At 41.1% G+C, this 26046-nt stretch overlaps 1 protein-coding gene across 1 annotated transcript in view; it reads right to left on the reverse strand.

Moving 5' to 3' along the window:
* The window catches only part of LOC307020228 (partitioning defective 3 homolog), a 338003-nt gene that overhangs the window by 283936 nt on the left and 28021 nt on the right, over positions 1-26046 (reverse strand). Inside the window, 1 exon segment of the mRNA XM_079651459.1 lies at positions 430-531. Within this exon segment, the coding sequence (XP_079507585.1) occupies positions 430-531 (102 nt within the window).

The raw sequence follows: 26046 nt of genomic DNA on the forward strand, positions 1-26046 counted from the left end.
GAGAGGGAGAGAAATGCTCTGGTACACAAGAAATGATCTTATCCGATCAGACAGGAAGCACTTCCTTTGCGTTGGATAGCAACAGAGAATGCAGTTGCGACCCTACTGTATTTAGACCTGCAAAAACAACAGCATACACAGAACAATGCCTACTTCATTGTACATGTCACAAAGCACTGTATGTATTTTCTTTAGCAAAACACAAACCCTCATTCCTGAGACCCAGCATTCAGAAGTACCAGCAGGAAAACATGCAACTTTCCAAATGTGCCAATGAAGAAAGAAATACATGTTGGTGGATCCATCAATACCAACCAAAAGCCCTACTCAAGCTCTTAAGCAGCTGACAACAAAAGCTCATACTTCAAAGCTTCTGTTTTGCTTCTTCAGAGCTTTCCCCTTTCTTCTACTGATCAAAGTGTCACTCACCCTGTCTTTGTCGTCCACCACGTCACAGAGAACATCGTCGAGGTCGAGGATGCCGCCGTCACTGTGCTCCAATCTGTGCACCTGCAGCCAGTAGCTCACATCCTGGAAAACACAGGGGAGAAGGAAGAGATATTAAGAAATAGCCACGGACCGAAATTGGTTGGAAATCAAATGCAAGACTTCCGGTTTAGCGTGTGAGGGGAAGCCATGCTCATCGGATGGCAGAACACATCTTTAGATACGGCTTTTTCAGCTACTACTTAACATGATTAACTAACCTGGGATTCATAACTTCATTTGTCTATTGAGACTAATGGCTTATGAACTATGTAAGAACCCGACAACCACTACTGGCGACCACGCTATGATGGAAGAACAACCTGACTCCTACCTGCATGTCTTTAAAGACTTTGCTCTACTGTTAAGCGCAATATTTTCTACTCGGATCAAAGGAAATCCAATGCAAATCGTGTTTAAATTGCACTCATCTAAACAGATATAACGTAAATCACAATAACAAGATATTTAGAATAATAAGTACATTTTCGTGAGAACTGATTAAAGGATGGTTGAACAGTTTGACAGATAGCGCTGACAAGAACAAAATTAAGGTACGAGTAAAAGCTTAAAATCCTCCATCCATAAACATTTCAAAACAGCACTTAAGCATGACATTCGCTTTGTCAATGTAAGCTCTTCAACAAAAACATCATGAGCGCTGGAGGGGAATCCCAGCTGCAGTTACTGTATAATTGAATCCAATATTTGACGAATGTTTTGACATGAAAAAGACACGCAAAGGTCACGGATAGATAAGCAGAAGAGAGAAGATCAAGGGAAGGGAAAGAGGGGGATATTAGCAAAGAGGGATGGTCATGAAAGCAAAAGAAATTTCAACACGAATGTGTGCTTTTCTACCCACGATCATGATAGATTCATTCAAGGAGATAATAAAAAAAGTAGAGTATTGCCCCATTACACAACAAAACCATGGATGTGAGTTACGGCCCGTCTACACTACAGGCATCGAAAAATGCTTTCAACGCTTCGCCCATTCACTTGAATGGGGTGACGTAGAAGATTTTTCATCTTCGCCGAACTGCATTGTGGGGAGCATGGCATGGCTTTGCGAGCATCACGAGCATCTATCTGCATCAGCCAATCAAATCCCGTTTATGCAAATCCCGCCACTGCAAGCGCTAGCCAATCAAACCGCGTGCAAGCTGGGAGAGCCAGACCGCAGTTCATTTCCTCATATTCCAAACGAGATATTACGGTAGCAAATCACCCGGTTCTTTACGACCAGAACTATTTACCGGGATACAAACCGGAGGAACCAGGCATGGAGGGAGGTGGCAGAGACAGTGAGGGAAACTGGTAGGTTTTCGCCTGTTTGGAGAGTTTATATCCAGTTTACTTCGTTTTAACATTGCTATTGCTTTGTATGTCGGGGGCGGGAGATTCATGTGATTGGTTGTTGGTCGCAAAAAATCGCCAAGCTTGAGACACGCCCAGCTTCAAGATTTTTTGATGCCTGTAGTGTAGACGGGCCGTTAGAGATGATAATACAAAAAAAAGTCACCTCAGCGTATTTGAAGGCAAAACACATGACAAGAATATAAAATATGACAGCTCACAAAGACACAAGTATGTGTAAAATGTGTAGGTACTGTGATTTCTGAGAGTTATGAGGAGACGTGACTGCTCGGGTTCATTCGCACTCAGCCGTCCTGAGGGTTAGCCTTATTGCACTGTTACAGTTTCCAGTCCATTGCAACACATGAAGTTCACTGCAAAGTTCACCAGGCACATTATAGAGGGATAATAACAGTAGTTGAGTAAAACTCGTAAATTACGCTAGATAAAAGGCCTCACAGAGATGTGGAGACATTTGAAAAGCAAAAAGACGGATAACCAGAGGCAAAGAAAGAAAGATAAATCTAATATTATGTTATTAAGGACAGCACGAAACAGCCTCTGATTTATATCACAAGTTAAAAAGCCTATGGTTGAGACTACTAACTAAAAGTTGGTCACATATGTTTAAGGACAGTGGATGTAAAACGACACGCTATGGATGAAAATATTGAGTAACTCAAGTTTTTCCAGAAATCCAGTGCAAAAAGTTCCTCTAAGCATTTTTAAACATTGGAAATTGGTAAATGCCTCAGTTTTTTTATTATATGTATGTTAAAAAACTACATAGAAAGAATTAAAAGTCCCATGTCATGGCCATTTCTACTGATCATAATTCCATTGTTGAGGTCTACTAGAATAGATTTACAATGTTCAATGTTCCAAACTCACATTGGTTTCTCATACAGCATCTCTGTATAGTATGTGTATTCACTCTCTGTCCTACACGGCTTGTTGGAGCTCCGCCCCCTCCCTGTGAGCCCAGTGTCCTCTGATTGGTCGGGATGTTGCGAGGCTCATTGCTGCGAGGAGCGGACAGGTTTCCGGGTCGGCGATACAGCGAGAACAAGCGAAACTCATCCTGAGCACACAAACACTCACAGCCAAAGTAAAAACAATAAGTGTGGCTTGATATTGAGAAAGAAAAAGGTTTCTAACGCTGTGAGAATGGGTCTGCTGAGAGCATTTCTCCACCATCCCAACTCGTCTATTACCAGCGTTCAGGGAGCTCTATGCAAGTCAATGGGGGCTCCCTGTTAGTTAGCCAAGGGATCCTGGTGTGTGATCTGCTCCGCGGATTGGTCCGTTTACATGCATAAAAACCTTCATAACACACAAGGGGACGGGTAATAACCGGAAAAGCATGACATGGTTCCTTTAAGACTGAAATTAAAGTTGAGAAACAGATCCAAAATGAGAGGATTGAGCAGCCTTGAGCATTAGAGAGGATTGAAATGGTTTCATTAGAATTCCTGCCTGTTGTTTCCTGTCAGCCACACACACACACACACACACACACACACACACACACACACACACACACACTGCAGTGACACATGTCATGTGTGTGACAGCATGTCTCTTTTTGTAACCCCAGACACAGAGACCCTGTGGAGTCCAGCTGATGAGGCTCAGTGAGAAGATCTTTATTTAAAGCACAAACACACTCATCCCTCTTACGCCGTTAATTTCTAGATGTTTGCTGTTGTACTTTTCCTTTCTAGGCAGATCTTGAACAGAGCTTCTGGAAATCAAAGCGAAGCTGTAAAGCTCTTATCTGACAGAGAAATGCAGGAAGTGGCCAACATTCACGAGATCTGCATCTGTCAACAAAGCAATGCAAACACATACTGCCTCTTACAACCAACCCCATATTGTTCATCTCAAATAACCAAAAATACTTTTGGCCATTTTAACATCCGCGAAAACATTAACATGAAGTTTATTTATGCATTTTTATTTAAAGTAATTATATGACCAATATTTCAGTAGATTGGATGAAATTAAAAATGTTCTTTTTTTTGACAAATCTATTTCCATTTTAAAGAAACACAAGAAAAACAACAACCACAAGCCAACAGCAAAACCGACACAACAACAAAGCTAAAATAAGTAATTCAATTCAAAATACTTTAACTGACATGGCATTACTTAAATCAACACATAAATGAAATTACAAAATGTATACAACACATTGGTTGCAGTGTTTTTTCACATGTGTACAGAAATGTATATATGAAGCCTTACCCCATGCAGACAAACAACAATAAAACATGAGGACTCCACTAGTGTCCTAAGTTTACATTTTGAAGAAGCGTGTAATGTTGGTGTTGATATACGTGTGTCTGTGTGTTGGTTTCCTATATCCCCTTCATATAGCCGTGTGTGTCTGCTGGGCTGGGCAGGGCATGCCACATCAAAGACTGCGTAACATGTTGTGTGGGTGTGTTAGTGTGTGTTCGTGTGTGTTAGTGTGTCAATCTTTGGAGCCGAGTTCAAAATAGCTCACAGCTAAATGTCACTGTGCCAAACTTATGACAGCAGACAGTGGCATAGCAAACAGGTTAAAGCACCACAGATGTAAACACAAGCAAACAAAAAGCTGTGATGTGGGCACGTCCACTTAAAGATAGAAATGGATTCCGACCATCTGTACGACTTGATTGCCTTCATAGGAGACACTTAAACACATATTTAGAGTGTGAAATGTTATGTTGGCATGATTTAATAGTTGTTGAATATCACTTAAAAGAGGCCCTAGTATGCTTTTTCCCCTTTCCTACACTGTGTTCTATAGGTATTCGTACATGTAAATGGTCTGCAGAGGCTAAAATCCCTGTGTTCCCTCCAGAGGTAGTTTCTCCCACAAAAGTAAGGAGGCCAATCACCTAAACATGTCATTTGTATGCACGAAAGACTGTTATCTTTTCATCAAAGTAGGTTATTTAACTTCTCACTACACCCTCTGCTGTCCCCAGTCTTTAACAGGTAATTAGTGCTGTACAATGGGGCTCTATGGGTGTGCAAGTGTGAAGGGAAGGACACATACCAAAGAAATATGAGATTAAAAGATATAATACACATATTTGGTTTTGAATTTCATGCAACACAAGTCAGAACTAAGATACCTTGAAGGATAAGGCTCTGAGGAACTTGGTGCATTGAATAAATGGCCACTAAAACCTTTTATCATTCTTCAGATCTACTTTCTTACCGTTCCCCCTCAGGGCTTATTTGAGATGACACTAATCTGACATGATCTTATCCAAGAACTGCAGAGACACTAAGGAGAGATCTGAAGATCAAAGACTGCATTGTGGCCCTCAACGGTCTTGGAAACAGGCCAAGGCCAAAACACCGGCTGAGGGGAAAGACCGGGACTACATAACGCCTCGCTGCTCTGTAACAGAAAAAGGAAGGTCCATGTACGGGATTGGGACCTAAGCAGATTTGTTCAAAACATGGAATTACTTTATTTGAGATAAAGAGAAGTGTTGACAGTCAAATTCAATTGAATTTATATAGCCCAATACCACAAATTCTACATTTGTCTCAGGGGGGTTTTCAGTGTTTACAGCATACAACAGTTACGACTATGGTTGGGAACCGAAACTCGGTTCCAGATGAGAGTGCCCATAGAAAATACACAATTTCGGTTCTGCTTAACGGTTCCTAAACACGGTAGACCCTGCATTCCACCAGGTCCGTCTGCGCCGCGGTGAAATACAGGGTAAGGGTGGACTGGCCCTCTGTGTGTTCTGGAGAATCACAGAACGGCCGGTCATCAGCGGGCCGTTGACGGCCGGCACCGCCCTTAATTTTTTTTTAAACGGCATATGGTAAGTTGCGCTGACAGGCGACAGAGGTCCACAGTTGCCCCGCAGCGAGGCTCCCCCCGCCCTCCCGTAGACAGTTCACGAGCTCAGTCACTTCATAACACCAAAGATGGATCGCGGTAAACGCTCTAAAGTGAGGCTCCACTACACTAACAAATGAAAAGACAAGGTACAGTGTAATGCCTGTTAATAGCTTGCCACAGGCATAGCTCAGTTAAAATAAAGCACAGCTATTGTGCAATACATTTGTATTGCATGTATATTTTTTATTTGTAAAAATGTCAGTTAAAGCTTAAAAGAATAAAGATATTTTATCTAAACGTTTGACCTCTTTCTTTTACAATTTTGGAATCGTAACAGGGAATCGATAAGAACCGGAATCCATAAGCAGGACCGGAATCGATACATTTCAAACGATACCCATCCCTAGTTACGACACCCTCTGTCCTTAGATCATTGGAGAAGCAAGGACAGTTAATGGGGGAAAACAATGGAAGAAACAGAGGTGGAATCCCCCTCTCGCACAGACATGAAATAGATGCCTTGTGTAATAAATAAAAATATAAAACAACCACAACATAGAAAATATGAATGATTGTGTCGCTGACCAATCACAACAGAGCCGGCCAGCTAACCAATCAGAGCAGACTGGGTTCTGGTTTCAGACAGAGGGTGAAAAGATGTGCTGCAGCACAGGAAGTATGAGAAAAATAAAAGAGCTTTTTGAACATTAAAAGGGTGGAGACATGTCCCAGTAGAGACACTACATACGAATATGAACCGGATAATTAGCCTAATATGGTCCATTTAAAATTGTGCAGAGTCATGTAGTTTAGTAGCATCGAGACAGGACTGATACTAGCTAAAGAGATTTGCCTATTTCATTTTTTTTGTTTTTACAAACAAGAAGCAGAATAGGCCAAATTAAGAGATGGATACTCCAACTGTGATCCTCAGCTCTCTACAGAACACACAACAGAAGTCCAGAACTCAACAAGCATTTTTCAAACCAAAGCACCAAGTGGTTGTCCGGCACAATGAACACAGTTTGAATGTATCGTGGCAACACTTATTCTGTGGTGTGCTGTAAATCAACACCAACATGTCTCAGGGAGAGTCAGACTTCAAGTCAGACGAGAGCGACTATGAGATTGAGAAGGACTTCAGTGATGACAACAAATATGGAGACGCTGAGTCCAATTACCGGGATATGGTCAGCCTGCACAACAGTCTGATGAGTTTTGAACACATCTACCGCAACAATGCCAGGATGGACAGAGAGGTAATGATGACTTTTAATTGATTATTATCTATATATCAAGTATTTTGACCATTATTAATAGTGTATAGACGCAAACTGATGTCTTAAAATTTGATTTTCAGGCAATTTTCGATGAAGATTCTCTGCCACGCTTCAACTTTGACAGTTTAAGATTACAGATTGCTCAAATGAGGGACGACAATGAAAGAATGGGTTCTGAGATCACTTTCATCCGAGACCAAATCAACAGGTTGTTGGAAAGCTTTGCCGCCTCATCGTCCTCCAGCTCTGAAGAAGTAAGCCCAACATCTTCCTCAGGTTCTGAAGAAGTAAACAACCCATCTTCCTCCAATGAGGAAATAAACACAACATCTTCCTCCAGCTCTGAAGAAGTAAGCCCAACATCTTCCTCAGGTTCTGAAGAAGTAAACAACCCATCTTCCTCCAATGAGGAAATAAACACAACATCTTCCTCCAGCTCTGAAGAAGTAAACAACCCATCTTCCTCCAATGAGGAAATAAACAACCCATCTTCCTCCAGCTCTGAAGAAGTAAGCCCAAAATCTTCCTCCAGCTCTGAAGAAGTAAACGCCACATCTTCCTCCAGTTCCTCCTCCTCTTCTACCGTCACATTTTACTTGAACGGGATACATCTGGACTCCTACGATTTTGGAGCTGTCGGTGAACAGGATGGTTGCCAGATTAATGAAGAGGTTGTCACCACATCTTCCAGTTCCTCGTCAGACTCGGATAATAAGGAATGACCGATGATGGATGCAAACGATATCAACTTTTTACAGTATGACGTTGAAGGGAGGCAAAGTGTGATACTGTGAGCAAACTATCAATAAAGAACTGTATCTTCATTCAAAATAGTTTCACTTTAGAGAAGCAGTTGGCCATTATCCAATGGTGCGTTCGACTATCATCAGAATTGGTTGGTATATTTTCAGCCTGGGTCCACATATTGCTTTTACTGAGCCCACGGGTTTCTTTCCAACCATTTCCAAGTAGGAGAAGCCATTGAAATGTATGTGACCACTTAACCTGTTAAGCCCCAAGCCTGTTTTTCAGGTCTCAGGCTGGAAAATGACATTCCCAGAACAAATGACAATAACTTCACTTCTAAAAAGGGGTAAATTAATAATCTTTTTTCTCAAAGCAATGATAAACCTGTGAGTTGGATGTAGAAATGTCAGAATCAATATAGATTTATTTTTATTTTAAAGTAAATTCAGATTGAACATAGTAAAAAAAAAAAAAAAATTATAGTTTCCGTCCAAAAATAAAACATTACTTATAGTGAAAACCACCCTTTAATGATGGGATAGTAGACTAAAATCTTTAGGAATCCAAACTATAACATATAATAAGTACCCTGTATCAAGATTAATGCAAAACAAGTGACATTTGACCTTTTTAGAGAGATTTAGCACACACAAAAAAACACCTCTGGGGTCATTTGGTTGGAAATGGGTGTATTTGCCGTTTCTCTGGAACCTGTGAGACTGACCGTTGAGCGGCCCGACCAAGCAAGGAGGCAGAGGCAGAGAGTTCAAATATAACCCGGTGTGGGCATGTATTACTCCTTGTGGTACATGACACAGCCTCAATCTTACTGTCTCATGTGAACACAGTCACCAGCAACAAGGATCTCCCCCACACAAACGGGAAACACAGAGCCTAAATACCCACAGACTAATCAACCAACAAGACACAGGTGAGGGGGGGGGGGGGGGGGGGGGGGGGAGACAACACAGGGCACCAGGTGAACACAATCAACAACAATGAAGCTATACAACCCGTAACGGAGGCCGAGATCTATGGCCCCTCAGATAACCTCGGTGACAAACCCATTGGTCGATTTTGATGATTGACATCTCTTTTGAACCGTTAGAGCCAATAGAATTGATAGGGAATTTCCACATACACACACATGTTACCATTGAGAAGTGAGAACTATGCGCACAGTTTGCCCAAAGCGAAACCTATCTTACGCTCTGAAATCTGAAAACTGAAAACTAGATTTATTGCTGATGGATTATCAGAAATAATTTCAAAGTGACAGACACATTGGATTAACCTATGGATTAACTTTAAGCAGCGTTTTTAACGTTTTAATGCCATTGAATAAAACTTTTGATCAGAAAACAACAAAGTTAAGACATATTGCCGTGTTGGCTACCTAATGCTACGTGGCGTGATGTCTTTGTTAGCTTCTCATGTCGCGAGCTTGGATCGGTCAGTAAGGATACCAATACCTGTCTCAGCTTAGTGGAGAAAGTGAATACTGCTGAATACACATACTTTACAGAGATGCTGTATGCGAAACCAATGTGAGTTTGGAAAATTGCACAGTATTTTTCTATTTTAGTAGACCTCAACAATTGAATTATGATCAGTGGAAATGGCCATGACATGTGACCTTTAATAAAATACTGGGAGAAGGCTCTGCCGAACATCGTTGCAGCTCAATTTTACCAGAAAAATACGTTTTGTGGACTCTCGTCATTAAATGTACTTTATTCATTGACCTTACATCTACAACCTTGTTATCATGTATTCATGTAACCTGTATTCTACCCTTTTCTTCATTCACTTTTAATCATTCATCTCTTTCTTTCTCAATATCCCTTACCATGCTGTTCCATTTCTGTCTCACACTCTTCCCCCCCCTCCACATCCTTATAAAACTTTAACTAAATGCTGTCCTACAGTTGACACTAGTGCTAGGGGGAAACTATTATTTTGAAAACGATTAATCGGGCCATTATTTCATCGATTAGTCGACTAATCTAACGATTATTTTTCTGTTGTTCGATTTATAAAAAACATAATGTATCTCAAATAAATACCAAAAAACATTACTTCATTCATGACAACTGCGCACCAGCTTACGTGCAGCCCTGGCCTGGACATTGCTTGGCTCCGTTAGTTGACATACATTGATACTATAAGCTGACTAACGTTAGTCTAATGTTATGTTTGACTCGTAAACGACCACAACATGAGTTAGCTCTCTGTGCAGTTTGATCGTTCCGGGTTAGTAGCGGCTAGATAGCGGTGTTCTGCAGACGTAAACTAGCTTCCATTCCATCCAACATTAAATGCTGACAAACGTTAACTAACACACAGCTAGCGCCGCTAGCTAGGTAGCTAACATTAAATACTAACCAACCAAGCACGAACAAACCGCACGGAGAGCTATAAGATAGTTAGCACTACCGAAGTGCACAGAACTCAAGCTGCACAACACACTAGGGCTGTTCCTATTTATGAATATGCTTTTATTTTGAAGGAGAGGTAGCGCTGTTGACAGGAAGTTGTTGTTGCTATGGAAACAACGTGACGGAGATTAACAGATAAAAGTAATATCTACATATAAAGACGGAGAAAGTAAACGATAAAGTTTATGGTTAAGTGTTAGCACCCCCCGAACAAGCTCTTACGTTGATATTGGAGATTTCAATAAATTCAATTTGAAAGACCTAGGGCGAGATGTTTTTGTTTGGGGGCTTTTTGCAGGGCTTCGTTCGCAATCCTGTGAGGAGGAGGTGGTAGCCGTTTGAGTCTCCATAGTGTTTAAAGTGCGATTGCGAACTGCTTGTTGTTGTTTTGGGTGACCCACGTGTGTGTGTGGCGATGCGTCGACGAGGAAATATGTCGTCAACGATATTTTGAAATCGCTACAGCACTACTTGACACACACCGCAAGAGTCGTTTCACATTTAAAAGCCCCGCAGTGCGGTATAGGTTTTCATATCCCGACATACTCAAGGTTAGGTTTCATGCGTCTAAAAGACCAATAAAGATCTTGAAAGATATGAATGTTGATATGACGCTGATATGCACCAGTCCTCTACTGATAAGTAACACAAAATGGATTAACTATATGTTTGGGTCTAAAATAAGAATAGCTCAATATTCTCTGGGAACCCTTTGCTTGTCTATCCAGCTCAATATAACTGTGGTGCTGCATCAGTAAAAGCATATCAAAACGCACTTTTCGTGTAACTTAATTTGCAAGTTTAATTCGACACCGTTTTGTGCCCTCCAGAGTGCTAGCTACTGCAAAAAGAAAATGTCTGCAGCATCTCCTCCCCTGCTTCTTAACTTCTTGCAATGGGCGGTGCAGAAAACACAGGGAAGATCTGAAGGAATAATTAAGCGATTGTGGATTTAGGGTTTACAGCAGGGAGGCTTTTTATGTTACACCAAGGCCAGATGGAGGCTGAGGGAGGAAGTCACTTAAAGAAAATGAGATGGTGGAAGCTGCTAAAGCAAGACAAGCGGACACTTATCTGAAGTGAATTAAAGTCAAACACAACCTGTGCCAACACAAGAGTTATCCTCACAGCAGGGAACACTAAAGAACAATGGATTAAGAACAAACAGTAGGCTTATTGTCACTTCATTTCAAGACAAAGGTGCATGTGGTAAAGCACAACTTGAAGCACTCATGTGACATGTTATGAGGAAAATACCTGTCCTAATGCTTGTTTCAGTTAAGGGTCAATTCCCCAATTTACATTCTAAACACAAATGGCATTTATTAACAACGCTGGTATTTTTATTTTTATTTGCAGAAGGGATAAAAGGAACGTTCAGTAGAGCAAATATTCAAATAGACAAAAGAAAAAAATGCTGTAATCCTACATTTTTTTTTAAAGTTATCTGTTTGGAAATACAAGAAAATGAACGGCTAATTCAGGAATAGTTTCCTCATCTAAACATTACATTTTAAGCCTGATGAAGGTTCGAGGTTCAAAATAAGGTTCAGTTCGATACTTAAATTAGCAATGCAAATCAATGCTGAATAACCAGAGGTGAAATAAAAGCAGTACTCTGTGAGTCACAACTTGTCACAATCATGACTTTGGTCAAAAGCATGAGACTGGAGTCCATTGCAAAACTAAAGTTACACTGAGAGGATAACAGAATAAAATCCTAACAGGTCAACTCAAATAAGGATTCAAACAATATCCACAGACATGTTTGAAAACTATTGTAAGAAAGCTCCATCCATACAATCCATTAGTTTTAGTAGTAGCTACTTAAACTGCTTCTGTACCTAAAGCCTTGTATTTGAATTCCCAAGAGTGATGTGGAAGTGGGCGACATAAGTAAATACATAGACTTCTAATGGCACGTTAGATTAGACCTTAGAAAACACGATTTAAAGATCACCTATTGAGCAAAATCCACTTCTTCTTGTCTCTTCTACATCAACATGTGTCCCCTCTTCTTCATGTCTCTCTACATCAACATGTGTCCCCTCTTCTTCATGTCTCTTCTACATCAACATGTGTCCCCTCTTCTTCATGTCTCTTCTACATCAACATGTGTCCCCTCTTCTTCATGTCTCTCTACATCAACATGTGTCCCCTCTTCTTCATGTCTCTTCTTCATCAACATGTGTCCCCTCTTCTTCATTTCTTTTCTACATCAACATGTGTCCCCTCTTCTTCATGTCTCTTCTACATCAACATGTGTCCCCTCTTCTTCATCAACATGTGTCCCCTCTTCTTCATGTCTCTCTACATCAACATGTGTCCCCTCTTCTTCATCAACATGTGTCCCCTCTTCTTCATGTCTCTTCTACATCACCATGTGTCCCCTCTTCTTCATGTCTCTCTACATCAACATGTGTCCCCTCTTCTTCATCAACATGTGTCCCCTCTTCTTCATGTCTTTTCTACATCAACATGTGTCCCCTCTTCTTCATGTCTCTTCTACATCAACATGTGTCTCCTCTTCTTCATCAACATGTGTCCCCTCTTCTTCATGTCTTTTCTACATCAACATGTGTCCCCTCTTCTTCACGTCTCTTCTACATCAACATGTGTCCCCTCTTCTTCATCTCTCTTCTACATCAACATGTGTCCCCTCTCCTTCATGTCTCTTCTACATCAACATGTGTCCCCTCTTCTTCATGTCTCTTCCACATCAACATGTGTCCCCTCTTCTTCATGTCTTTTCTACATCAACATGTGTCCCCTCTTCTTCATGTCTCTTCTACATCAACATGTGTCCCCTCTTCTTCATGTCTCTTCTACATCAACATGTGTCCCCTCTTCTTCATGTCTCTTCTACATCAACATGTGTCCCCTCTTCTTCATGTCTCTTCTACATCAACATGTGTCCCCTCTTCTTCATGTCTCTTCTACATCAACATGTGTCCCCTCTTCTTCATGTCTCTTCTACATCAACATGTGTCCCCTCTTCTTCATGTCTCCTCTACATCAACATGTGTCCCCTCTTCTTCATGTCTCTTCTACATCAACATGTGTCCCCTCTTCTTCATGTCTCTTCTACATCAACATGTGTCCCCTCTTCTTCATGTCTCTTCTACATCAACATGTGTCCCCTCTGTGGAAAGAGACTCTGAAAGTTTCAGGAACAAAGATTCTCTCTCTTTTTGATCCATTTCTATAAAAACCTGTCTGAAAATGAGCTGATTCGATTTTGGCCACTTGATGATGTCATAACGATGTTTTGTCTTGAGTCACCATTAGCCAATCACCAACCAAGGTAACCCCCCTTATCACCTGAATCTCCTCCTAGAGCACCATTGAGTTCTCTTTAACCAAATCTCTCTCAGAGGGGCGTGGGGAGGGGCTCCTTATTTTCATCTAAAGTAACAGACAGAGAATCAGCACTTTGGAAACAGGGCTGAAACAGAGGGGATTATGGGTAATGCTGCCATGATCTGTTTGGTGTTTGGAGTCTTCAGAGACATGTTTTGTATATATCTGAGACCTGTAATATATTGATGAGAAACAGTATATTAGGGGACCTTTAAGTTGTAATGAAACTATGTCCTTATTCATGATTACATTACATGTCATTTGTTAGACGCTTCAATCCAAAGCAACTTGCATACATTCAGTACTGTGGCCATCCACACAGGAACAATTTGGGGTGAAGTGTCTTGCCCAGGGACACAACGACATGCTGACTGCAGTGGGACTCAAACTTGCTATCCCCTGATTCGAAGTCCAGCACACTATCCACTGAGCCACAGCCTCCCATAATGTCAGCATAAAATTGGATGAGGTAATGCGTTCTTGACAAATCACCGCTCAATGGACGCCTGTTGTAATGCAGCCCAGGTGTGACTGTGAAAATATGAAGCTGCTTGGAAAAAAGCATGTTTGTAAGTGAACCCTCCCTGAGTAAATAAAGGTTAAATACTACCTGTTTCCTCAAGGTCTTAGAGATTTACTGAAAGAGCTGAGAACTTTTGAAAAATCATAACAAGAGTAATCACTTTGTCATGTTTTCAAACAGAGAATAGCTTACGGCCTTTCTTTAAACCCTCTTTTAATCTCTCCTGATGTTCGGATGTGTGCACAGGGCTTCACGCTGAACATGACCTCCACTGGAGGGTCACAGCCAGGAACAAAAGACCCTTTCATTCAGGTATAAATGAACTCAGGGCGGAGAGAGGAGGAAATTGGAAATCGTGCCCCACACACACACACACACACACACACACACACACACACACACACACACACACACACACACACACACACACACACACACACACACACACACACACACACACACACACACACACACACACACACACACACACACACACACACACACACACACACACACACACACACACACACACACACACACACACACACACACACACACACACACACACACACACACACACAATATTGGGGGATTGACAGTGGTGGGATGTAACTAAGTACATTTACTCAAGTACTTAAGTAAAACATTGAGGTACTTTTTACTTCACTACGTTAACTTAAAGGTCCCATGTCATGCTTGTCCGGTTATTACCCGTCCCCTTGTGTGTTATGAAGGTTTTTCTGCATGTAAACGGTCTGCAGAGTCACAAACCCTCAAAGTACACACTGTAGTGAGTAAAACTCTAACACAGAGAAGACCTGTCTATGCTGCCCCAGAACGCCTCGATGGACATTTCTCTTTTTCCATTGTTTGCTTCCTGGGTTCTGTGACGTGTGAACACCCAAATCAACAACAAATGACCGGATTGGCCCAAATGGACCAATCCTCGGAGCACCTCACACACCAGGATCCCTTGGCTAACTAACAGGGAGTCCCATTGACTTGCATAGAGCTCCCTGGTTGGTAATAGACGAGTTGGGATAGTGGAGAAATGCTCTCCGCAGACCCATTCTCACAGCGTTACAAACCTTTTTCTTTCTCAATATCAAGCCACACTTATTGTTTTTACTTCGGCTGTGAGTGTTTGTGTGTGCTCAGGATGAGTTTCGCTTGTTCTCGCTGTATCGCCGACCCGGAAACCTGTCCGCTCCTCGCAGCAACGAGCCTCGCAACGTCCCGACCAATCAGAGCACACTGGGCTCACAGGGAGGGGGGGGGGGGGGGGGCAGGAGCTCCAACAAGCCATTTAGGACAGAGAGTGAATACACATACTATACAGAGATGCTGTATGAGAAACCAATGTGAGTTTGGAAAATTGAACAATGTAAATCTATTCTAGTAGACCTCAACAATGGAATTATGATCAGCAGAAATAGCCAAGACATGGGACCTTTAATTGATTTAGATCTTAGTTCAACTAATACGTTATTCTATAAACCTCACTTTTGTGCAAAATTGAAGTTATAAACACATTAATAATACATGTTTAATTATAATACAAATATCAAATATATATGATGCTTATTTGCGCCCTTCTGAATGACTAGTACTTTTAGTGCTTAATAAAAGAAACTATCCAAAAACACGACGTCTTAATAATACATTACACATTCTGAGGCTGCCTCCTCTCTCCTCGCTGGCTGCTTTTGTCACTTTAATTGACACCTCTTACCCCACCCTTCAATCCAGACTGAATATTTATACCTAAGGATTGCAGCCTTTGGCCACACACACACACACACACATGCAAACACACCCCCAAACACCCAACACACACACACACACACCCAACACACACATAGCAGGACGGGCGGCTGTTCATTCTGCAGTAAATAGACTGGCAGCGGTCCAGACCCTTGAATCCCACTTGGCTCTGACATCAGGGAGGAATGTTGGCACTTGATGTGGGGAGGAGTGACAGTGATGTAAATGCTGACATCGCTGCCAAATAAATACATTCATGTTTTCAGGTTTCTGACCTCGAAAGTTTGAATCCAAATGTTCAATCGACTGCAAAAGGAACACTTTGGAAATGACGGCAGAGGATGCAGAAATTTAATTTTTAATTATTTCAGGGTCATTTTAGTTGTTTTTTTTAAGTCAAGGCCAAATAATAGATTTGAAAAGTGTGTATATAAATATGAAAGGCAATTCAACAACATTTGCTTACAGTTAAAGGGAAAAAAACAGTATGCATGGTGTTCAGTAAACGACCAGTCAAAATCGAAGGATCCAACGTGTTTTTAAACGGAGCAGAAACAAAACTACTCTCCCACTTCAGATATCTTTGCATTCGAACTTGACTTTTAAGAAACATATCAAGAAAGTATCAAATACTGTTAAATTCAACTTGCAAAATTGAAATGCAAAAATCAGACCCTTCTTAACTGTCAATGCTGCAAAGTCATACCTCCACTGTATGATTCTATCCCACATCGAATACTGTTTTACAAACTGGTCGTTTGCTTGAGCCACAAACCTGAGACCCAGAGAACAGCCGTTCAAGAGAGCTATCCAGGTGTTTGACAGAAAGCCACATTCATACCACCACTCTACCATCCTGGAAAAACACAATTTCTTGAGTTTTGACCATTTTAAGTCGAACAAATAAAAAATAAAAATGGATTAGTATCTCTTAATACATTAAGAGGTTTTCTGACATTACAAAATAGTAGGCATTATGTAATTGACCCCTGTAGTGGAAATTATTTGATAGAGCAAGTTACACATTTCTTAAAATCTTTCAAAAAAGACAAGGCTCAAATGAAACAGAGGACACAACTTGCCATTAATAAAAGCGGCCCTATTATGCTTTTGGGGTTTTCTCTTTCCACTAGTGTTTTATATATTTTGTGTGCATGTAAATGGTCTGCAAAGGCTAAAATCCCTGTGTTTCCTAGAGAGGGATTTCTCTCCCACCCACTATGTACCTCTCTATCAATCAATCTGTCCATGTTTCATCTATGTTCCCTTTGATTCAACCTTTCAACTCCACTGATCTCGCTGCCTTTGTCTCAGAAACTGAAACAGACGATGGGGGGGGGAATGAAAACAGAGAGAAATGCTGGAAAGAGAAAGCACCTCAATGACATGGAGCCTCACACAGAACAATATCACCATTCAGAGAGAAGTCATATCTGATCAGAGCAGGCAACCACCCGACAGTTTAACAAACTAAAAATAGGCGAAATTACACCGCCGCTTACAAGCCGACATAAATAATAACGCAGGTATGATTCATCTGCACATTAAGATGAAATGGAGGAAACAGAAGTCTTTAAATTCAGCTTAGGGCGGCTCGATTATGGCAAAAATCATAATCTCGATCATTTGGGTCAATAATTGTAATTGCGATTATTAAATGCGATTATTCATTGACTTTGAAAACAACGATTTATTGGAGAAAAAAAATGTGAACAGTATGTTTTTAACAGTTGATTATCCTGAACTTTAAGTATAATTCAACTGAAAGACCCAAAAAATAAAAAAAATAAAAAAGTATTAATAAAAAAATAATAGTTTTAATTCGATTACGTTGTTTTCTTAATCTTTGCAAGCCATAATCGTAATCGCGATTAAAACACGATTAATTGAGCAGCCCTACTTCAGCTTCAGCGTGAGAGAAGCTCAGTTTAAATGCAGAGCCCCTCACCATATGAATAACTCATGTGCATCAAAGCAGAATAACCGAACAAAAAGGCAACCTGTGAAAAATGCATCAGAGCAAGAGGAGCTCACAGGAGGCGCACAGGGACCTGATTTACATGATGAATAATAAACACACTGCAGACAAATGCCTTTAACTTCCTACTTCCTGTGCTGGGAGACACGAGAGAGGGAGAGAGGGAGGAGAGAGGGAGGAAGAGAGGAGGATAGGATAAAGTGGATGGAGAGTGGGAGAGAAATGGATAGATGAAGACAGGGAGAAGGGAGGAGACGGAGGATGAGGAAAGGAAGGAAGGGTGAGAAGGAGAGGAAATGAGGAAAATGAGGGGGAGAAGAAAGAAGGATGTAACTAACAGAGGAACAAAAAGGAAGAGAGGATAGAGAGGAAGGGAGGATGGATAACAAGTTAAATACCTCTTACTTGTTCAATATACACACTCTTCCAGTTAAGTGCTTGTGTGAGAACAAATCTATTTAGAAATGTTTATATAGAAAAACGATGAAACTAGAATAAAGATCTTCACCGACAGAACAGACAATGTCTTCGTCGCACCAGTAAACGCTTTTTAAAAGTATCTCAAAGAAGTGGAAGAGAGGACATCCTGGTTCTCAGGAGAGGAAGAGAGGGAGTTATGAGTCATCTAATGGATATCTCATTAAGCAATGACTGTTTCCTCTCTTCTGTTGTTCTATACAGAAAAATGGATGACATCATAGTCCTTCAGGGCTTTTAGAGCCTCCCATTGGCTGATGAGACCAAACTCCAATCGTTTAGTGACATAATCATCTTTTAATTTGTGTTGTGAAAAAAAAATGTTTCAGATGTCAGAGTCTTTAAAGATTTCATTAATTATTATCCTACTGGTCCAGGAAGCCTCTGTTTTCCATTCATTGTCACACAACATAAACACGGATCAAATCTTCAGCTTAAAGGTAGGGTAGGTAAGAATGGAGAAACCAGCTAGAGTGCGCTAGAATTTGAAACTACGCAGCCTAAAACAATCTGCCCCTTCCTTCAGACTTCCTTACAGAGCCCCTCCTCCAACACACACGAAGGTGCACATGACCAATGAGGGCACGAGATAAGTTTGTGCACAGATGGAAGGCTGACAGGCAGGTAGGCCATCCAGTTATTTTAGCCGGGCCGGCTCAGATGATTGGTCGTGCTTTTTACAGTACTACGGCTTCCACAGATGAAATGTTTGTATGTATTTATTGTCAAAGCATTTAATGTATTCCTTGCTATCTGGATGTGAAGAGCATTCCATGGAATATAACAAAAAGTGTTTCTGAAGTGAATTACCTACCCCACCTTTAGGCACGGTCAGATGTCTAAAACACAGCAGCTGGGTTAGCAACATGATGAGCACTGATGTAAAGGATATGTGATTTGCAAGAAATTCCTTAAAGAAGATAGAAACACAACACCAAATTGCGTACCTGTGTCATACAAAAACACAATGACGTACTTTTGTAAATGAATTTGCACTGTGTCCCTGTGGCAGGATTAAGGGGATTAGTGGGGAAAGCAGAGATGAAGCATTTGGGATCAAGTTTTTTAACACATTGTTTTCTAGCCCATCGCCACGGTGACCTTCACACAGGTTGTATGTTAACTAGCTGATACTAAAAAAACGATAAAATCAGAAGGAGCGGGTGTTTGCCCACCAAACACTGGTCAGAAAGCGATAAGAGCACAAAGGGTTAAGCTCTGTTTCTCTGAATGAAAACAACGTGAAAGACATCCTCCATTATAACATGATGACGAGGTAGAAAAGGCAGCTATCGATGCACTGCCACTCTATTTAAAAACCGAGATAAGTGGGTCAGATTCTTTGTAAATATCATTATTATTTATTAAATGTATATTTTTGTGTGATCATTGTCACAAGACACTTAAAGGATTGTCTTTATTAGCATGGTCAAAGGGGCTGCACATTTAACCAACATTTTATTGAAATCTCATAATGAACTATAGTGCTTTATTTACGTGAATGTCTGAATGAAGTATGGAGATGTCCACAAACGTTATCACATAGACTTAGCAAAATATCCTTGTTTGGTACAGATCAGATAAAACAATAAAACAAGAATCAGACCATGATAATTTGTATATATTCTCAAAGATAATACATTTCACGAATTAACATTAGGGTTAGGGGTTAGGGTTAGAAATATAAATAATTGCATATAGTATTTCTTCCATATGGTGCAGTCTTTATAGTAAGTCATATTGGGTCTGTAAGCAAGCTTTTTAAGAAGGAACTTTATGCAGAAAAAGCAGTCAGTTGTCGTCATGTCACACAATGCCCATGACACAATGAGAAATGTGTCTCTTCCATTAGTTGGAACACTTTTCGAAAATATTTCTCTAATCGCCAAATGTTCACAAATGAGTGCCTTCTTATCAGAGAAACTGGTCCCTTTCATTCCATTAGAGAGATACTCAACAGCGCTGACTCATGTTCACACAACTAAGTGTTTTGGGGCTGCAGCTAAAACCACAACAAGGTCAATGTTAGAGTGCAAATACACCATGGGGCTGGTTTTAGGTTGACTAATGCAACAGATGAGAGGTCTATTGCAACAGGACGATTCAGAAAAGACAGGAGGATATGTTCCCGTCTTTTACCTGAGACTGTGAGAATTTGGTTCGGGATATCGTCAAATATCTGGAACCAACTACCAGAAACCTGCAGATGCATTTGAGAGGTCAGAGAGGAGGCAGCCAGTCTAGCAGGCGCCAGTGAGCAGTTGGGGGTTCGGTGCCTTGCTCAAGGGCACTTCCGCAGAGGCCCAGGAGGCTCCTCTCCAGTACCAGTCCACACTCCGTATTTTTTGGTCCGATCGGGAAGTGAACCGGCGACCAGCGTTTCCGCCAGGGGGGGGGGGTTTCTTGCCGTCATTTGACGCCCTTATTCAGCTCGGAACGCCCTGAAGTCGAGCCGTCGGCGTCCAAAAATATTAATAATTCGAGAGAAGATCGAGAGTTTTTATTGCTTGAAATAACGAAAAAGGAAAAAGGACATCCCGCTGTTGGAGGGGCAAAGGAGTCTGGTGGGATTCTTTTCGGAGTATTGAAGATCGTTTCCCCGACATCGGCGGTGCCTGCTACAGGACAACACGGAACGTGCACCGGAGCCTCGCAGCGGCGAAACTGAGGCTCCGTGGTAAACTGTGGTAACATGAAGAGCCGTTTGGGAGCCGGAACAGCCAGCGCTTTAAGAGAGCCGAGCCAAATGATCCGGCTCACTAATGTAAAAATACGGTGTCTATAAGGGACGGCTCAAGTCAAAATTCACCTTGAATTGCCTTGTGTTGAAAATTGCTTTATAAATAAACTTGCCTGTCTAGGGTTCAAACAATAAGAATTATAGTGTGTGTTACTAGTAATCGGTAAATTTCTGCTTTAAAAGTCAGAAAAACTGCAAGGCGACAGGAAACCGTGGCTATTAGAGAGACTGGATTAGACTTTCTAGAATCAGAAATAAACTCAGGAAGACATATTTAGTTTTAACATTATAGACGTCATGTATTCCTGTGTGAAAAGAAACTCTTTGACCTTGTCAGAACCAGACATCTCAGCTGTAACTGCTGTTGAAAGCAATTATCTTTAACAATGCAAGAAAATCCCATAAAAAATGACCAATACTTTCCAGAAAAAGACAACATAAGGACACTTCTCTTGAGTTTGGGATCCTTCAAAGTGTCAGTCTCAGAGTCAAATTGAAGACACATTGAAGAAACAAGTATCTTTAACAATGCTAAGAGTTTCCAGAAAAAGACAACGTAGGAAATAACTGTTGTGTTTGGTTTCCTTCAAAGGGTCAGTCTCAGAGTTAAAGGGGGGGGGGGGGGGTGAATTGAAGACACACGTCGAAGAGGCGTCTACAGTTACAGCAGCTGTCAGCCAGCCAACGCTCGCCCTGAACCAACTGCTCTCTATCCTTCATCAACAAGGTGAGAGAAGTCAAGACCAAGCAGGGGGGTGAAACTGATCCAGCAACTCTCAAGGCAAACATGAGAAATAAATCTTGCAAATGTCTACAAGTGCCTTTGAAGATAAGTAACCTAAAAAAGGAGGCCACAAATAATACGGAGAACGTTAAATGCCACAAATACCTCCATTTCCAGAACCTAGATTACTGTCGGACGTTTCAAGTTAATTGGGATTTTGTATTGTCCGGTTTGACTCTTGCATTATAAGGAACTTGTATAGGGCCTTATCCACTCTTTACAACCCCTCAAAGCGGTTTACATACTACATGTCATCATTCTCCTTTTCACACACATTCATAGACCAACTCGCAACTCAGGGTTTAGTATCTTACCCAAGGATACATCGAAATGTTGAAGCATGGGCTGGGATCGAACCAACAACCTTCTGGTTGAAAGACGAAGACTGACAGCTTCAAAAAATGAAATCAGAAATCCTTCATTTGTCTCACAGCGAGGACATGATCAAGCAATTCTTAAGACAAAGCGAATAACCAAATCTGGTAACAGTCAGCATCACATTTGATGTTAAATAACCCAAAAGGACACTTCTATAAATGATTAGCTGAGATGCCCTGAATACCTCAACATCCAGAACTCAAGATTACCGTCAAACACTACATGTTGGGTTTTGCATATTTAGGTTTGACCCCTAAAGCATGTTGTTGCATGACAAGGGACTTTGAAAAGAGAGAAGAGAAACGAGACTGAAGAAATAAAAAGGGAAGTGTAGTGGCCAATTGTCCAAAAGAAAATCAATGTTCAAAGGCCACTTAGTCTAGGAGGCGAGTTCGAGTATTGACTCGCGTATATTCAAAAAAGTAGATACTTGCTTGTTCCATTCAGGTGCTTTATTTAGAGGTTCAACATGAGCTGGCGGCCCACTGCCGACGTGCAACGTTTGCACAGTATTTAAAACAAAAACAAACAAACAAGACCCCTCGGTCTTACGGATTTGTACGGTCAAAAACTTTTCCCAACTTGGCTCTCTAGACTTCCTACTGTGTCATGCTGGCAGCGTCATTTATACCCGAGCACGCCCCTAAGATTGCTTTCTATAAATAACAAAACATAAACTAGAGCTGTCCATAAGCAAGATAACACGTTACAAAACAGTATAATAAAAATAATTCACAGTATTTCAGCTCATGTAAGTTAAATTAAAGAATATTCAATTCGGGCACAAAAACATAATTCATTACCATAAAATAATGTGCCTAAATGGCTCTTACAGGAAGTATCTCTCTCCTCACCCTGACAGAACTAGACTGACAGATCTGGGAGATCTTGCCAAGAAACAAGCTTTAGTCCGGCTTGATATCTTTATCAATGTAGACGGAAACCCACGGGAGGTAAAGAGAGGAGACGAAGCAAACGCCTACAAGGTCAGCAACAGGAGAGACAGGAAGATAGATATCAAATCAGAGGTTGAGTCAGAGACGAATGGGTCAGGTGCGTCGGAAACCGGTGATCCGGAGAGCAAAGAAATTCAATCCTCCGAGTGTTGTGATCCACAAATGACCCGCATTGAAACAGGGCCGAACGCTGCCTTCAGCACAGAGAAGACAAGAGAGACACAAAGAGACTTCAACGGTATCAATTAGGCATGTTTGTGAGTGATTAGTCATCTTTATTGTCACACTTTCTGGATGTTGTGGTATTTTGTACGCTGTCCTATAGTTCTTTGTCTAATGTCTGCGGAGAATCAGGGTCAGTCCGGCTCGTATTTCAGCTTTTTCAATAAACAACCGCACCGCGAAGATGTGGTACACCTGCAAAATGTCGCCATATTGGATTGAATTTCTTTATTTGTTGTGACCTAAAGCCACTATGCCCACATTGGTGTCTTCTGCCCGCCGCCGTCTTAGTTTGAAACCGTCGACTGCTCTTTATTTATTTGACACAGTTCATTCACAAGTCACTCGTTCACCATCAACTCTGTTGTTCTAGTGTTTTAACAGCATGCTTTTGACAGCTGGAGTACAACAAACAAAGCAGGATCTGAAACAAACACATCATGCTTTACAGTGTCAGCCCATCGGTGAAAGAAGGTCGGGTTACTCGGCTCGGGACATTCCTATTGAGGGCAAGTGTGTATATGAAAACATGACCGTGGAACTGACACTGAGTACATAACAGAGGCTTTGAGATGTGGTACACGATCTTTTCTTAAATCAGTAGCACCACACGACTCGAAAAAAAGACGATGCTTGCACTGCAGGGCATCAAAAGCGATGATCAAACATACCTGTACCTGTCTTTTGATCTGTACATTAAACTACACCCACTCCACTGATCCTCCTATCTTATAGCAGACGAGCATCGCTGCAACCAACCTGTATGCACTAGGGATGGGAATGATTCATCGAATATTCAAAATGGTTCAGGTATTCGAATAAGAGTTATGAATATTTTTATTGTAATTAAATATATACGAGAGTCCCATTTTAAATATCTTGAGAAAAATATCAAATAAATCTTGGTTTGGTTTCTATATTTCAATTTGTCTTTTTTTTTTTTACATTTATAGGATGTGTACATTTGGTGAACAGGTTAACCGTTTTTTGGGGGGTCGAATGTAAATTTGCTTTAAAATTCCCATCCCTAGTATGCACAGATACGTATACGCGCGTGTGTGTGTGTGTGTGTGTGTGTGTGTGTGTGTGTGTGTGTGTGTGTGTGTGTGTGTGTGTGTGTGTGTGTGTGTGTGTGTGTGTGTGTGTGTGTGTGTGTGTGTGTGTGTGTGTGTGTGTGTGTGTGTGTGTGTGTGTGTGTGTGTGTGTGTCTTTTATGCTCGCTGTGTGTGTTCTACATGTGTGTAACTGCCGTCGAGAGAGTCCTGAAAGAGGACACACGCTGCAACACAATAACCTGCTGTCTTACGGAGACTGTGGGTATCAGATGGCCTGTGACGCTGGTTATTGATACTCCTGCACAGCAACATGAAGCGGTACAATGTGTGTGAGTGAACTGCAGGAGAAATTCAGTTGATACTTGAGCTCAAGTAAAGCACTCCATTTGCATTTATACGCAGTTATGGCTGCTGTATCAGGCAGGGAATAATCTTTTCACGTAGCATAAATCTCAATACCATCAGCACGGTAGTTTCGCTCAGTGCGAAGGCCCTGAAATTGTATTTTATCACACTTAAACAACGATAGTATTTAGATTCCTATAAGCACAGTAGTTTGTCAAGATGAAAGTGGCTCGACGTGCCAATAGAGAAGACAAGGAAGCTTTCATTTTCAGACGATATCATTTTATATTTCTCTGTTTTCCTGGAGCTTTTGGAAATAAAACTAGTTCAGGAGAACATTCTTAGACTTTAAGGTAACTGTAAATCTCAACATTTCAGTTAGATACAGCGAGGCATATTTCTGCAAAGACACAAGGTACAAATCTGTTAGCAAGAGAGTGTCATATGTCGGGTAGGTAGAGCAGACATGTGTGTTGGACAGGTGCAGGAGCGTCTACAGGCAGCTGGATCAGATCAGAAGAACAATCGGCCCGAACAAAGAGAATCCATCACACTGAAACGCTCGGCAGCTGAAAGGCGTTCACGGTCTACGCTTCAGGGAGGACTCTGTGCCACGTTCCACTCTACTTTATAGGCCCTCTTTGGTTTCACACTCTGGTCTTTCCAACCTTTTTGAGATTGTGAACAAATGGGTGTGATATCAGAAGTCTCATTGAGATTAAAGTCTCTTCTTTTCAAGAGCGACCTGGCCAAGAGGGCAGTATGAACAAAGTTACAACAAAATGAACACAAAACAATACAGGCAGACGTTTTAGACAGCGGTCGTAAAACACAAATGAAATGACACATTAACCCGTCAATATGCAAATAAAACAAACTATTATAAAACATTAAAAACAGGCACATGTTAAAACAACTTCAATTAAGGATATAAGAGCAATCACATCGACCAATGGATTCTTGTTCTCCGTCCTTTTTAAGATGGACTTGAACTCCTCATAGTGATCCAATCTGACAGTTTCAGCTCCTTCTGTACATTATTCCAAGCAGAAGGGGGCAGCATATTAAAAAGCTTTTTTACCTTCTAACTTTAGGAACCAGTATCTTAATAAAATCTTGGGAGCGCAGGCCATATAGACTATTTTTTTTGTACATATATATATATATGTGCCAATATGAAAGGGAACCAGCTAAAAGAGGGCATGTCAATTCATTGGAATTTTCTATAACTAACCCGCATCTCTTCAAATGTAACCAGGGGCGAATAATCAACAGGATGTGTAGATTGTTTTGTA

The sequence above is a fragment of the Notothenia rossii genome (genome assembly GCF_949606895.1).
Source record: "Notothenia rossii genome assembly, chromosome: 9".
Lineage (NCBI taxonomy): Eukaryota > Metazoa > Chordata > Actinopteri > Perciformes > Nototheniidae > Notothenia > Notothenia rossii.